At 33.8% G+C, this 13164-nt stretch overlaps 1 protein-coding gene across 3 annotated transcripts in view; it reads right to left on the bottom strand.

Moving 5' to 3' along the window:
- Positions 1–10641, bottom strand: part of LOC109823902 (CMP-sialic acid transporter 4-like) — a 19806-nt gene extending 9165 nt beyond the window's left edge. For all 3 annotated transcript variants that reach the window (XR_002242502.1, XM_020390341.1, XM_020390342.1), the window contains exons 1-6: positions 10369–10641; positions 9928–10146; positions 7036–7152; positions 4841–4897; positions 3280–3357; positions 3072–3116 (exon numbers count right to left, since the gene is read on the bottom strand). Coding sequence is in view for 2 of the 3 variants with exons in the window: in XM_020390341.1 (XP_020245930.1) it covers positions 3072–3116; positions 3280–3357; positions 4841–4897; positions 7036–7152; positions 9928–10101 (471 nt within the window). In the remaining variant the exon portion in view is untranslated. The remainder of the gene's footprint in view (positions 1–3071; positions 3117–3279; positions 3358–4840; positions 4898–7035; positions 7153–9927; positions 10147–10368) is intronic.

The raw sequence follows: 13164 nt of genomic DNA, 5'->3' as shown, positions 1-13164 counted from the left end.
GGGAAAAAGGAAAATTTTGTTTTGAGATAATCTCCTTCTATTGTAATTCCACAAAACCCCCCAAACTTTTAGGAGTTGTAAAATGAGGAATGAATTTATCTATTAAATTTCACATAGACGCTTGGGATTTAGGAAGTTTTCGCACATATAAGAACCTTGGAAGTTCTAGAGGAAGGTTTTCATTAAGAGCATTGTTCATGGACGATACTTTGCAAAAACAATGGCAAAAAGAGTCAAAACCTCTCTTAATGGGTTAAGGCGGCATGGTGAAGTGAAGCTAATGATCATCAGGAAAACACGAGATGATGAATGAAAACAAAGTAAAATCAGAACTGTGCACATAAAGGAAGCTCCAATGATTATATTCGAGAGATGAATGACATGTGTCCTCCATATTTCCAGAAAATCTTAAAAAGATGAAATGTCTCAAATTTACATGACATCCTAACTACACCATCGTAATAAGGAAAAAATATTTTCTTCTTAAAAGTCCATCTAACGATGTAAGAACAAAATATTTGCATATATCTTTGATTACGCAGTTTAACGTGCTTGCTTGGACTCAAGGATATTCTAGAAAATCTGAGAAGAAAAAGGGTCACTTGCCATGTCAGAAAAACGGAAGGGATCAATGACAAGCTAAGTAGCATGGAAACGGGCACGGGTACTGGTACGGGTGCGGGTGTAGGACACGGCAAAACTATAAAATGTAGGGTACGAGGACACGACTACATATATATATTAAATTAATACTGTACATAAGATAACTTTTCCCCCTTCATGTGTCATTAGAATTAAAATTCCGATCACATTTTTGAGTTTCTTTTATCATATTGATTATCGTGAATTGTAAACTACTCATTTTTTTACTAGACATCTAAACGACCCATTAACTATATAGTTTTAAACTTGGGTATGGACTGAAACGAATCCGAACCGTATCTCATTAGTTTCAAAAGACGGATGTGAAGTGTAAGCTAATCGTCCAGGAAGTCTTTGACAAGTGTTTTAAATTAACACATATCATATAATTGAGTACATGTTGTAATAAATACATGCATATATGCAAGAAGTGTCCATGAAGTTTGGGTACGGGAAAGTGTCGGGTTCGTGTCCGGTACGGGTACGGCTTCATTATAGAAGTACCCGGGTAACATAGATGACAAGTTAACATGCACTAGGGAACATGTGATCAGGAGCCAGATGTAGCAAATTCCAAAATACAGAAACATGTACATGATAGGATGTTGGGCACATAACTAGCTTATAATAGGAAAGAGTTACTTTAAAATATTCAATTTATCATTATAACATATTGGAAAGAATATGTCAAGAGAACTATGTTAGAATAGTACAGTTCAATTAGAGATGTTTGATTATACTTAACCCAGAATCCGGCGACAAGTCCAACTAAACATCTACTCAATTGTAATACATAATCTCAAAAACTAGCTTTTCACAGATAAGTATGACGATTTGATGTAGGGCAATCGTGAACCGTCAGTTTGCAGAAATTAGGATTTATAAAAATCTTTTTTTTGTTTTGGAAATATTTGATGCAATTTTTGTTTTAGATAGGATTTCCTTAGGATTTGATGTTAGGATCTTTTAGATTTTATTTTGTTAGAGAATTTATTTTTGTTTTCTTTTATTTATAATTTGATTAGGATTTTTATTTGCTTCCTTACCTGTTTAGATAATTTCTTTTTCTATAAATAAGAAATGTAATTCTCCATGAGGAATAGACTATGATAAATGAAAAGAAAATTTCTTCAGATGTGAAATCTTTGTTAGCATATGAAATGCTAAAATTATAACATGTGAAGTGTCACGGTGTAATGCCCTTGGGTGTGAGGCCTTTTTTTTATCTTAGCCCTCCACTTACAATATTGTTCAATCAAATCCTCTCTTCAAAGAATTCCCACTGTCAGAAATCATCAAACAAGCCACCACACATTTCAACCTCTCGCGCATCTTCGTCAACTAGATTTGACCACATCTGAACATCGAACATCGAACATCGATGAGCCCTAATGAGCTCTTTGATCCGATAGAGTATTGTCGGCAACGGATCTCCTCCAATCGACCCTCAAGGAGTTATGATATCTCTCCATCAAGGCCTTACAACACCTTACAACACGACTCTCGAGAGTTACCGAAAACTTAAAAATCTACCCACTCCTTTTAGATCCCAATCATACTCGAGTACCCGCCAAAATTCACAATATCAAGAACGTCATACTTTCCAATCGGATCCGGATTGATGTCGAAGACAACATATTCAAGAGCCTTCTATTTTCAGATTGGAGCACCCACCCCGATCCTCATCACGGTTCATCCAGCAGTCCAAATTATCTTACTAAAACTAGACTACTAGTAATTCACTCTGATAAAGACTTGGACTATTTAAGATATATATGAGCAAGCACGTCGCACAAAAACTATTGCCTAAAAAACACACACACAATGATAGCTAGTTCCACCGAATGGAAACTGGAAATTGATGTAAACTTCTCGATACTTGATACTAGAAATCTGAAAATGTTGAAACCTTTTTAACAGAATGCAATGCCAAATACAATTCTGTGACCATAGGAAGCATGAAGAGGGTACTGGTCTCCCAAACAGAAAAATCTACATACTATTGTCATTTAATAATATACCAACGCTGCAACATAACTGCGATAACACTGTTTTTATACTAACAAGTAACCACAGAATTAAATCTTGACTCTTGAGAAGAAATTATTTGAAGGTAATAGCATACTTTAGATAGAACTTTATCCAAAATAAACCAGAAACTGGATGGGTCTTCGTACCACTCAACACTAAACTGATGAATCATGAACTTCTGCCGGAGTTGATGCTACATACCGTTATACTCAAGATATTCACTTTAAGAAGAATCCGAGTTCAACAAAAAATTTAACTTGTATATATTTTCATAATACTATTAATCAGGGGAAAGAATATAAAAAATAGAAACACTCAGGATATATTTTCATAATACTATTAATCAGGGGAAAGAATATAAAAATAGAAACACTCAGGATACATATGAATAGTAATACCTTTAGGTTGCTCAACATTTTCACAGTTGCAGGATTGAAGTATAACTGCATAGAAAAAGAAAAGCAAGAACATAAACACTCATACTACTATGTTATTTCTAAATCAATCTTCAATCTGAATTTAGCATAATTCTCTTTGTTATTATATAAAAAGTTAAGATTAAAATCAAGGGCATGACTTTGAACTTTTTATGCTAAGAATATATACCTGCATGATAAACTTTAAATAATTGTTGACGGCGTATAGAAGAGCAGGAACTGCAAGAAGAACATTATTTCGAGCAGCCTACAAACAAATAGCATATTTTAATTACTGCATACAAAGAATGGGAATAGACATCTTCCTGAGACTTTAAATAAGTTATGAGCATGTAAAATATACTAGACATAAAACTGAATAATAAAAATAACAGGAAAACATGCTGCAAGCTCGAAAACATTCAAGAATAGTTGCTCTAAGAATGCCAGATCATCAAATATACAAAACAAAAGTGACGCTTCTCTTAAATCAGAATATACTGAAGATTACATCACAGACTTGAATGTATCAGAGAATCAAGTTCAAAGATGCAAAACAAAAGACAAGAACTCAAAATCTAAAACATTTATCAACTTGCATCAAGGTTTTCGAATTGAGATATTCTCACTCTTAACTAATTTGAACCTGTCTTCTGAAACTAAAATCTGTCAATTTTATGTATTTGAGCTTCTTATAGTAATAAAAACTGTGTTAAGTAACGGACTTGGCCTGACAATGTTACTGTATAATCATCATCAAATTCCCTCATACAAATAAGGCCGATACAGAAGCAGAAGGCTCTAAGAAGGTTGACAAAACTTTACCACGGATATTAACCACATATGAATCACAATTCCATACTTCCATAATATAAGCAGATAAAGAGGGCAGGAAAACAAGAATGTGACAGCAGGGATAGAAGAAAGGACTGAATGTGAAGCTGTGAACCGCACCGCTTTATTCAGTTGAACTCTGATTGCATATCAAAAAGATACAAAAGAAATGGAAATATTACTTTGCTTGGACAAGTTGGAGTAAAAGATGGCCAAATAAGTTACGTCTTTGTGCACACATCATCAGAGTAAAATATACTGATATCTCCAGATGAAAATGAATCCTCAAAGCATCCACTAGAATTAAAAACTTAAGAGTGCATGCGCCTCCAAAAAAAAAGAATGAACCAAAAAGAAAGGAAACCACAAACCAATACATACAAATTTGACTATCATAATCAAATTGCTCCTAAAAAATTAAAATTCTAACAACTACGAACTGAAATATTTTTTTTGTTTATCCGTATTATTAAAATTACTAATGTGACTGTTACTATTATTCAATTTAAGTGGGAATGTACAGTAATACCTAAACCCAAAAACCTGTTTCAGTCTATTTCTTCCATGCCCTGTCAACAGCTTCTAGCTAAGGATATACAGTAGCTTTTCAGGAAACTTTACCAGAAAATTGTTACTTTCATCAATTGAAATTTGACCAAATGCAACTTCAAAAATCCAGTATATCAATGGAGAAAATTTTCAGTTTTCTTTTGCATTTGACGTTGAAATATGTTATGGCTAAGATACATAATGGAATATCATGTACTAGGCATGGAGGCTGGTTGCCATGAGTTATGTGCATTTGAACTCCAGCATATAGGCCTTTATTAATAAAAAAAAATTATATCCAAAGCAAAGAAATACTTGGTAAGATTGTTTGAATATATTAATTAATAGTTGTTGAACAACTTTACTACCTGTGTCAATGTAGAAACTGAAAGAAGAGGTTTCTCTCCAACCTTTTGACGTCTAGCCTGTCAAGAAACAACAGAGAAAAGGCTGAAATCTGACAAATAAATAGAGTGAGAAATACGCACAAAACTTACTTCATGATGGATCTGTTGAAATTGAGAACTACATTGACCATACTGAAGTGAAGAAAGATCTAGTTCTTACTATTAGAATGCTTATTCATTCATTGATTCAAAAACCAATTGTGTTTGAAAAGATCCTAGGATTCTACAATGGTAAGTATAGATGATAAATTGCTACGAATTGATTACTAAAACAGCTGTCATTTATAGGCACAAATACAAGTGTCGTTCCCTGATACAAAGGTGTATCAGGGATGGCAATCAAACAAGAGAAGAACGTGGCTAGACATGTTTTTCTTTGCAAATTCAAATGCTTGATATTCAGCTTGTGCAATCATAAGTTTTATATTCCAGAATGCTAGTCTGGATCAAATAGAGGAGCCAACATATTCATTTAAACTGTATATCACACGTACTAGCACACACGCACTCGCACACACGCATGCAAGCACGCGGACACACAAATATATATTTACATATTACATTAAGAACATTAAACTGACAAGTGACAACAGAAATTAACAAAAGAATTTCATAGATGGTTTTCATTTTTCTTTTACCTTAAAATTAGACACATATGCGGGTGTCTGAAGTCCTGAACAAGAGGTAACCATGTACACATGGACGCACATCATCTGATTGCAGATAGACATGGCTCTATGTTCAAGGAACAAGTGTCCAACGTATTGCAATTTTCTTACTGCAAACAATAACTGAAAAAGGCAATATTCTTTCCGTAATTTTCTGCACTTGTGCAGCCTATCAAATTAAGTCCACACTTTTCTGCTTCTCTAATGTATGCGAACATTAAGAAGCGCATGCTAATATCTGAATTCAAATGATGTACTTTTGTCTTACTCTATGTCGACAGGCATTGAGATATAGTTCATCATGTGAGATTAAATCACATTCTTTATTAACTAAAATGATTGTTCCCTTATTTTTTGCTTTAAACGATATTATTCTATTCCTGAACTTGGTGGCAAATCTTTCTAGTTTTGAAAGACAATCCTTAAAAATATAATTTGTAAGAACATCAACAGGTAAATGCAAAAGTGTAAGCGACTAGGTAGAATAAGAAACTAAAAACAGAAGATGAGACTAGATCAACATGAACAGAGTTGATCCTACATTTCTAGGATCTATGAAGCAGCTAGATAAGAAAAAAATAACATAGTAAAGTTCTTTCTTAAGATTCGTAACCTTCTGTTCATTCTTTAATCACCTCCTGACTATAATAAGTATTCATAGAACTAAACCCATTCCAACTGAAACCAAACAATCTTGTTGAAAGTGAACTTATTAAATACATGGAATGAAATTTAATTTCAATGGTGTGTCAGACACTTCCAATCTTTAGACTCACTGAAACCCCATGCTGACAAAACCCATCCTCTATTCTGGCTTTGCACTTTCAATAGGAAAAACATACCACATTTTCTGGAGTAGAGACTTATTACTTTATTGAACCATAGCGCCAGAAGGTCAATTACTAGTCATTTTCTTCAATAGTGCATAACATATCAAACTAATTTACATGATTTCAAGTAAACAAAGTATAAGGACAGTCAGAAGACCCTACCGTCACCAAAAAATCCAAAGTTGTGGTGAGAGGTGAGGTTTATAATTTTATATTCTAACATGCCCCCCGCAAGTTGAGCGCCCTTTTTTATGGGTTGAACCAGGATTCACGCAGTCATATTAATTTTTAAAAATCCATGTTAAATTCTTGGTCAGTGGGATTCAAACATGGGTCGCTCTGTTACCATGTCAAGAGACCCTGTCACTACACCAAAACTCTGAAGTTGTGGTGAGGGTTGAGAGTTATAATTTTATATTCTAACAAGGATCTTTTCTTAATTTGCATAAATACAAGATATCTGTGTGAGTGACGTTGAGGTTGGATACTAGAACTTCAAAGGTTTGGGCACATTGTTGGTTGACAACTAATACAATAGGAAGAATTTAAGGGGCACAAAAAGAGAAAGGGTAGCTAATTAGATTCTGTATTAAACAAATATTGATGCCAGCAAATAGCAATGAAATTGGAAGTAATAGCATCAGAATCCAGAACAAACCTGGAACAATAGCATGACTATGGCAAAAAGAACCTTTGCAGCTTCTGTCAAGAAATTAACACCGATGGGACTGAACTTGAATTTCCCATCAACCTTAGACATGTAAACTAGAATTGGCTGCAGAAAAGTGAAAAAGCTTAAAGAATTTCACGTCAAAAGTAATAGCAAAAGAGCAGTACATTTTGTGCATTTGCGACACTATGTTTCTGATTGTTTCATTGTTGCCTATAGTTTGCTTGAGGCATTTATAGTATTTGAGACTAAACGTATCAAACCCAGTATATTTTCAAAATATGACTCCACTGTACTTGTACCACATGGACAAAAACTTTATAGACATAACTCTAATTTTTTATTTGATTCACATAGCTGAAATATAACTACAAAAGAAAGGTATTTCATGCACTCCTACTAGAGACTTGTCATTGCAGTAGCATGTTATTAAATTGACATATTGCACAATTGACTGTCAATGACTAACTTAAACTGATTTAATATCTAAGATAGTAAGATCCAAGCTCAGTTAGTCAAGCTTAAGTAATGGGCTCAACAAAGTCTAGCTATGCTCAAGATTGTTCATTTATTACCGACTGATAATCATATTTTTATTATAATTTTATACCCTCATTATCTATTTTACATGAATAAATATACCACTAATAATTGTTTTTATCTTTAATTGTAGATTAATGAAGAAATAATGAATAAAAGCCCAAAAGACTCCAACTTCCTCATTTTGTAACCTTTTATTGAAGCCCAGAATCAAGCCGAGTAGCCTGAAGCCGAAGAAAATCAAAAATCGAATATAAAAAGAAATCATATTCAAAATGGTTGGCCGCAAAGAAACAACGATATCTCTCAATCCGGAAGGCGGAATTTAACATATAATATATGAAAATCGCCTATCTCGACGAGACAAAGCCAACCGTGAAGTCAAAGTTTTTATTGGAGCATCCATTTTCAGCCTTTGATGCATAACAGAACGTTTGACATAGATGGGGCATCGATGCCGGCATCGATGCCTGCATCTATGTCAAACGTTCTGTTATGCATCAAAGGCTGAAAATGGATTGTTTTGGATAAGATTTCTATCCAATGGCTCACATTCACTGATATTTACTATAAATAGGGGTAGAGAGTGAGGGGTTGGAGGTGTGAAAAATTTTTGTAACTCTATTTGGAGAGGATGGTTACTCTTAATTGAGAAGACCTTCCAAATTTGTAACTTTTTGTTACAATTAATAAAAGAATTTTTTTCACCACTTTAAAATTTTCTTTTCTTCTCTTTGTTGGATGATGAAGATGGAGATCAATTTGACGGTTTGTTTTTATTTTCTCTTTTATTTCTTTTTATTGCTTATTATCTTAGATTTATTTTCATGCTTGTAGTTAGATTTTATTTTCTTGCTTAAATAGCCAAGAGGCTAGAACCCTCTTGCCTTATATTTATTTCATGCTTATAGAGTAGATTTATTTTCTCGTATTTAATTCTTGTAATTTATTTTGTAGTTTAGTTTTTATAATTTATTTTATAGTTAGATTTTATTTTTTTGTACTATTCACCATGAGGTTAGAACCCTCTTGGGATTAGTTTTTTTCTTTTTGTTCATTTTTATTTTCTTTGATTCGCCTTGAGGCTAGAACCCTCTAGGGAATTATATTTTCTAAGAAGTGGATTCAATTCTAGATTTCTCATATCTTTAATTGAATCCTCCATCTTTATATTCTTGAATTTTTTTTATTCTTGATTTTTTTTGTTTCTTGATTTTATTCATTTTTCTTTCTCTCCTTGTGAAAATCATTCATACTTTGTCACACCCACTCTCACTTACATTTTGTGTCTATTTACACACTATCACTTTCACTATCTCTCCACAATTACATTCACTCATCACTCCTATTTGTCATGCACACAACATAAGAACCTATTTTAATTTTCTCCTACAAAACATCTTCCTCGTGGGATCGATAACTTTTTATACTATAACTTGATTGATTGTGCACTTATAATTTTTGGATATATGTTTATACCGCATCACTGACCTTAAATTTTTGTTTGAACTTGGTTCACTTGGATTATATAATGAGCTTGAGCCAAGCCTAGATCTTCCTTTTTCACCCATTAGTACCCCTAAATAGACAAATAAAAATCAATAAGGCATACTTAAGTGAACCAAGTCAGCCTGAATTAATGTTAACTTGATTGATTGTGCACTTATAATTTTTGGGTATATGTTTATACCGCATCACTGACCTTAAATTTTTGTTTGAACTTGGTTCACTTGGATTATATAATGAGCTTGAGCCAAGCCTAGATCTTCCTTTTTCTCCCATTAGTACCCCTAAATAGACAAATAAAAATCAATAAGGCATACTTAAGTGAACCAAGTCAGCCTGAATTAATGTTAGGATCCATTGAGTCTCACAATGACAATACATGCAATTGTGATATATAAGAGATTCGGGTTCCTTTCCTACAACAGCTAGCTTTTAGGAGTGAGTTATCCTAGTCATCTTACAAATGGTACTAGAGCTTGCGAGCAGAACAGTGTGGGTAGTGATGATCACATTGCAATGTTTGCTCGGGAATAGTCTACTGCAAAGTCAAATGCTGAAAACCGGATTGCCGGTGTTTTGAGACTAGTGAAGCCAGCCTATGGATACACCGATAATGCGACATGGTGGTATGGTAAGATCTATATTGTCCTAGATTGACTAAAACAGAAGTTAATTACGGAAAGATATTTAGGTTCCCTTCCTCTAACAACTATCCTTTAGGACGAGTTCTTCTAGACCACTTACACTAAGTTATACCCCGCAACCATAAATATGATAAGCTCACACCACATGATATCGAGTTAACGTGCATTACATATGATTTTTTAGAATTACCTGAAGCCCAACCAAGATGCAGTCTCCTACAACCAGAAGGAAGTTCAAGGCCCGGTACTTCTTCGATATCTTGCTTCTGTGCCTGTCATATGCCTTCGAGATGGCCCTGGGGCTCGGCACCAGCAATTTAGAATGGCAGACGCTGCATTCTACCATCCCGTTCTTATTAGGCATCTCTAATCACAGGCCTTTGCCCGTTGAACGATTATACCCAAATTTCTGAAATTTTCACAGACAAAATCAAGGTCAGCTCCAAAACAATCTTAGCTCAAAGGGAGCACCTTTGACCTAAAACTGCTGTTTTTCATCAAATATAGTAACCAACGCACTCAGCAAATCAAACAAAAACGAAACAAAAGAGACATCGATTCTCCTCATCAAATTAATAGCAAGAGATCTAATCACGGAAAACAAATTCGAGAAATCGGAGCTTTATCCTACAATTTCTCAGATCCGGATCATAGATCTCGAGCCAAAACTGGATCCAATACCGCCGACGACGAGATCTCAAATTCTCAAAATAGGACAGCTGAAGCCGTTCGAAGAATTAAAGAATTCTTTTTTGCGAGATCTAGATGCCGAAAATAGAAAGGAAATTATGAGAAATATTGAGAGAGAGGACAATGAGTTTATAAATAGATAAAATCTTAAAGCGTTTCCTTTGCTTAAATTTTACATCATAACAACAACAACAATCGTCTTTTCGTGCGACCTTTTTTTTTTAATTTTTCCCCCTTTTTTTATGTCTTTAACGATCGAATTAGAACGCGGAACGCGCTCGTAGTGAAATACCGGTATTGCCCCCAGAGCTGTGTCTGATGGTGCTCTGAGTGAGTTTGGGGTATGTAATTTAGTTTGGTCAGAGAGGGTATAAATGTAATTCGAGTGGCTCATGTTGGTCCCAAAGCACACACCGACGAACTCCTCCACGTGACGGGTTTAAGATCTTTGTACAGAGGTTATTACCTACAAGGCACACCACCAACCACACTCCCTCTCTCTCTACAGTGCAGGGGGCCCCACATGTGATTTTTTAAAAATTCTTTAAAAAATCTGATTTTTTAAAGATTTTTTAAAAAATCACATGTGGGGCCCCCTGTACTGTAGAGAGAGAGTGTGTGGTTGATGGTGTGCCTTAGAGTGTGCATGTAGCACTTCTCATCTTTAAAATAGATAATCCAATAGGAATCACTTTTGAATTGAGTGACACTAGGGGCACACCCCCAACCACAACTCCAATCACACCCTCTCTCTCTTTTGCTATTGTGCACCGTGCCTCACATAGGATTTTTAAAATCTCATGTGAGGTCCGGTGCACTGTAGCAAAAGAGAGAGTGTGTGTGGTTGGAGTTGTGGTTGGGGGTGTGCCCCAATCATTTTCCTTTTGAAATTTAACTTATAGATGAATTATTTTAAAAGTTAATTTATCTTCCAATCACCAATCTATCATTTAATTTTTCACTTAAAAACAAGAAATAATCTTTAAAAAATATTGTTCATGGTCTAGTTAAGATACAATTCACATATCATGGACATGGATTTTTTAGGATTACTAGGTGAATTGCACGTGGCACATGCAATGCACGTGGTATAAATTTTTAGATTTAGCTAAAATTGATAATTTAGTTTAGCATTTCACTCTAATTTTTACATTGAATCCTTTTAAGTTAATTTGGAGTTAAACAAACATATGATAGCCTAGTGAAGACCAAGGAGCACTAATCTTATATCACTATTAAAAGGATAATTATATAGTAAGATTTAGTTATATTTTCACATGTAAGATTGGTTTATTAATTTGCCTTCAAGAATTTTCAGATTTTTATTTTTCAATGTACAGAAGAATATAAATCAAAATAGTTTATTATACTTATTTCTAAATGCATATTTTCTCGTAAACGGTGTATCAAATTGTTAATGTTAGTATGTATAAAGATTATTTAACTCGGTTTCAAATCTTTTCAGTAGATAAATAAAAGTATAATTTTACAATTGACAGTTTTATTCATCTTTATAATGACAAGAAAGGAATTGACGCATGCATGTTCTGCACAATTAAGCAATGAACAAAATATCAGATTTAAACACAACTCTGCATTATAATGTGTTTCTCAAGTTACCTCTCCGTCATGTTCTAGTATAGTGTCTTTAACAACATCAACTAGCATTTCAATGGACCGGCAAAAGACAAAGATGCATAGTCTTCTTCTAGTGTCAAGTCCTTGTACTAAAAATGATAATAAAATTTGTCAATCAAATGTCATATTGCAGAGTAAACAGAAAGATAAATTAATACATGGGGCGCTACTTATATTTATTGCAGCAATATTAAATAGGGCACCAAAACAAAGACCTTGATCAGGATCCATGTAATCACTCTCGTGAAAATGTTGAAGTTTATGTGACGATTTCGATCTCCCTTTCCACTTCTACAGAAGCATTATAAGAGTAGGTATCTCCAACATAAAAGGAACGTATGAAAAAAATAGAACTCCAAATAAATGATGTCAAAAGGGAGAAATTAGAAGAATTTTTTGAACCAATTTGTTAGTCAATCTAACTATTTAACTGCATCATAAAATCTTTTTATATTATTAAATTCATGTGTTAAAGAAAACAAACAAATTAATTGAGGGAAAATGCCTCTTAAAAAATATCACCTTTTATTTATATGAACATGTGTGTACAAGCTTCCCTTTCTACAATGATTCATTACCCTTTTTTGATGTAAAATATCAGCAAAAATATTCCAAAAGAGATCTAGTAGTAACACGTGAGTTAAATAAATTTTATGATATTGATAGAAAATTTTAGCATGTTAAAATAACTCTATTGAGAAAAAACTTTTCGATGAACAACCTTAAAATTCTGAATTTTTGAATAAATACCTAATAAGTTCTCAAGAATTTGAAGGACTTCAAGTGATTAGCAATCCATGGTGTATTTCAATACAGGCTAGAGTGAATTTCAAAACCTCTTTTAAAAGAATCAACATCTCCAATTACTTTTCCAAATACATCACGTTACATGGCTCCTTCATGCTTGCTGGTATTACAGGCCCATACATGAACAAAAAATTTGAGCCAGTTAGGAGATGATGATCTCAGATATGTGTTGTATCAGTTAGTAACATTTGTCTCTTGAATTGTTCTTATCTCCTATGCTTCCAATTTTAAAGCTTTACCAATGTTGCAATGTGGTGCATTGGGAATTTAATCTCCTCACTACTTTCATTAG

This window comes from Asparagus officinalis, chromosome 9, assembly GCF_001876935.1.
Source record: "Asparagus officinalis chromosome 9, Aspof.V1, whole genome shotgun sequence".
Lineage (NCBI taxonomy): Eukaryota > Viridiplantae > Streptophyta > Magnoliopsida > Asparagales > Asparagaceae > Asparagus > Asparagus officinalis.
Note: the sequence above shows the minus strand (reverse complement) of the source record. Positions and strands in the feature narration are given on the sequence as shown.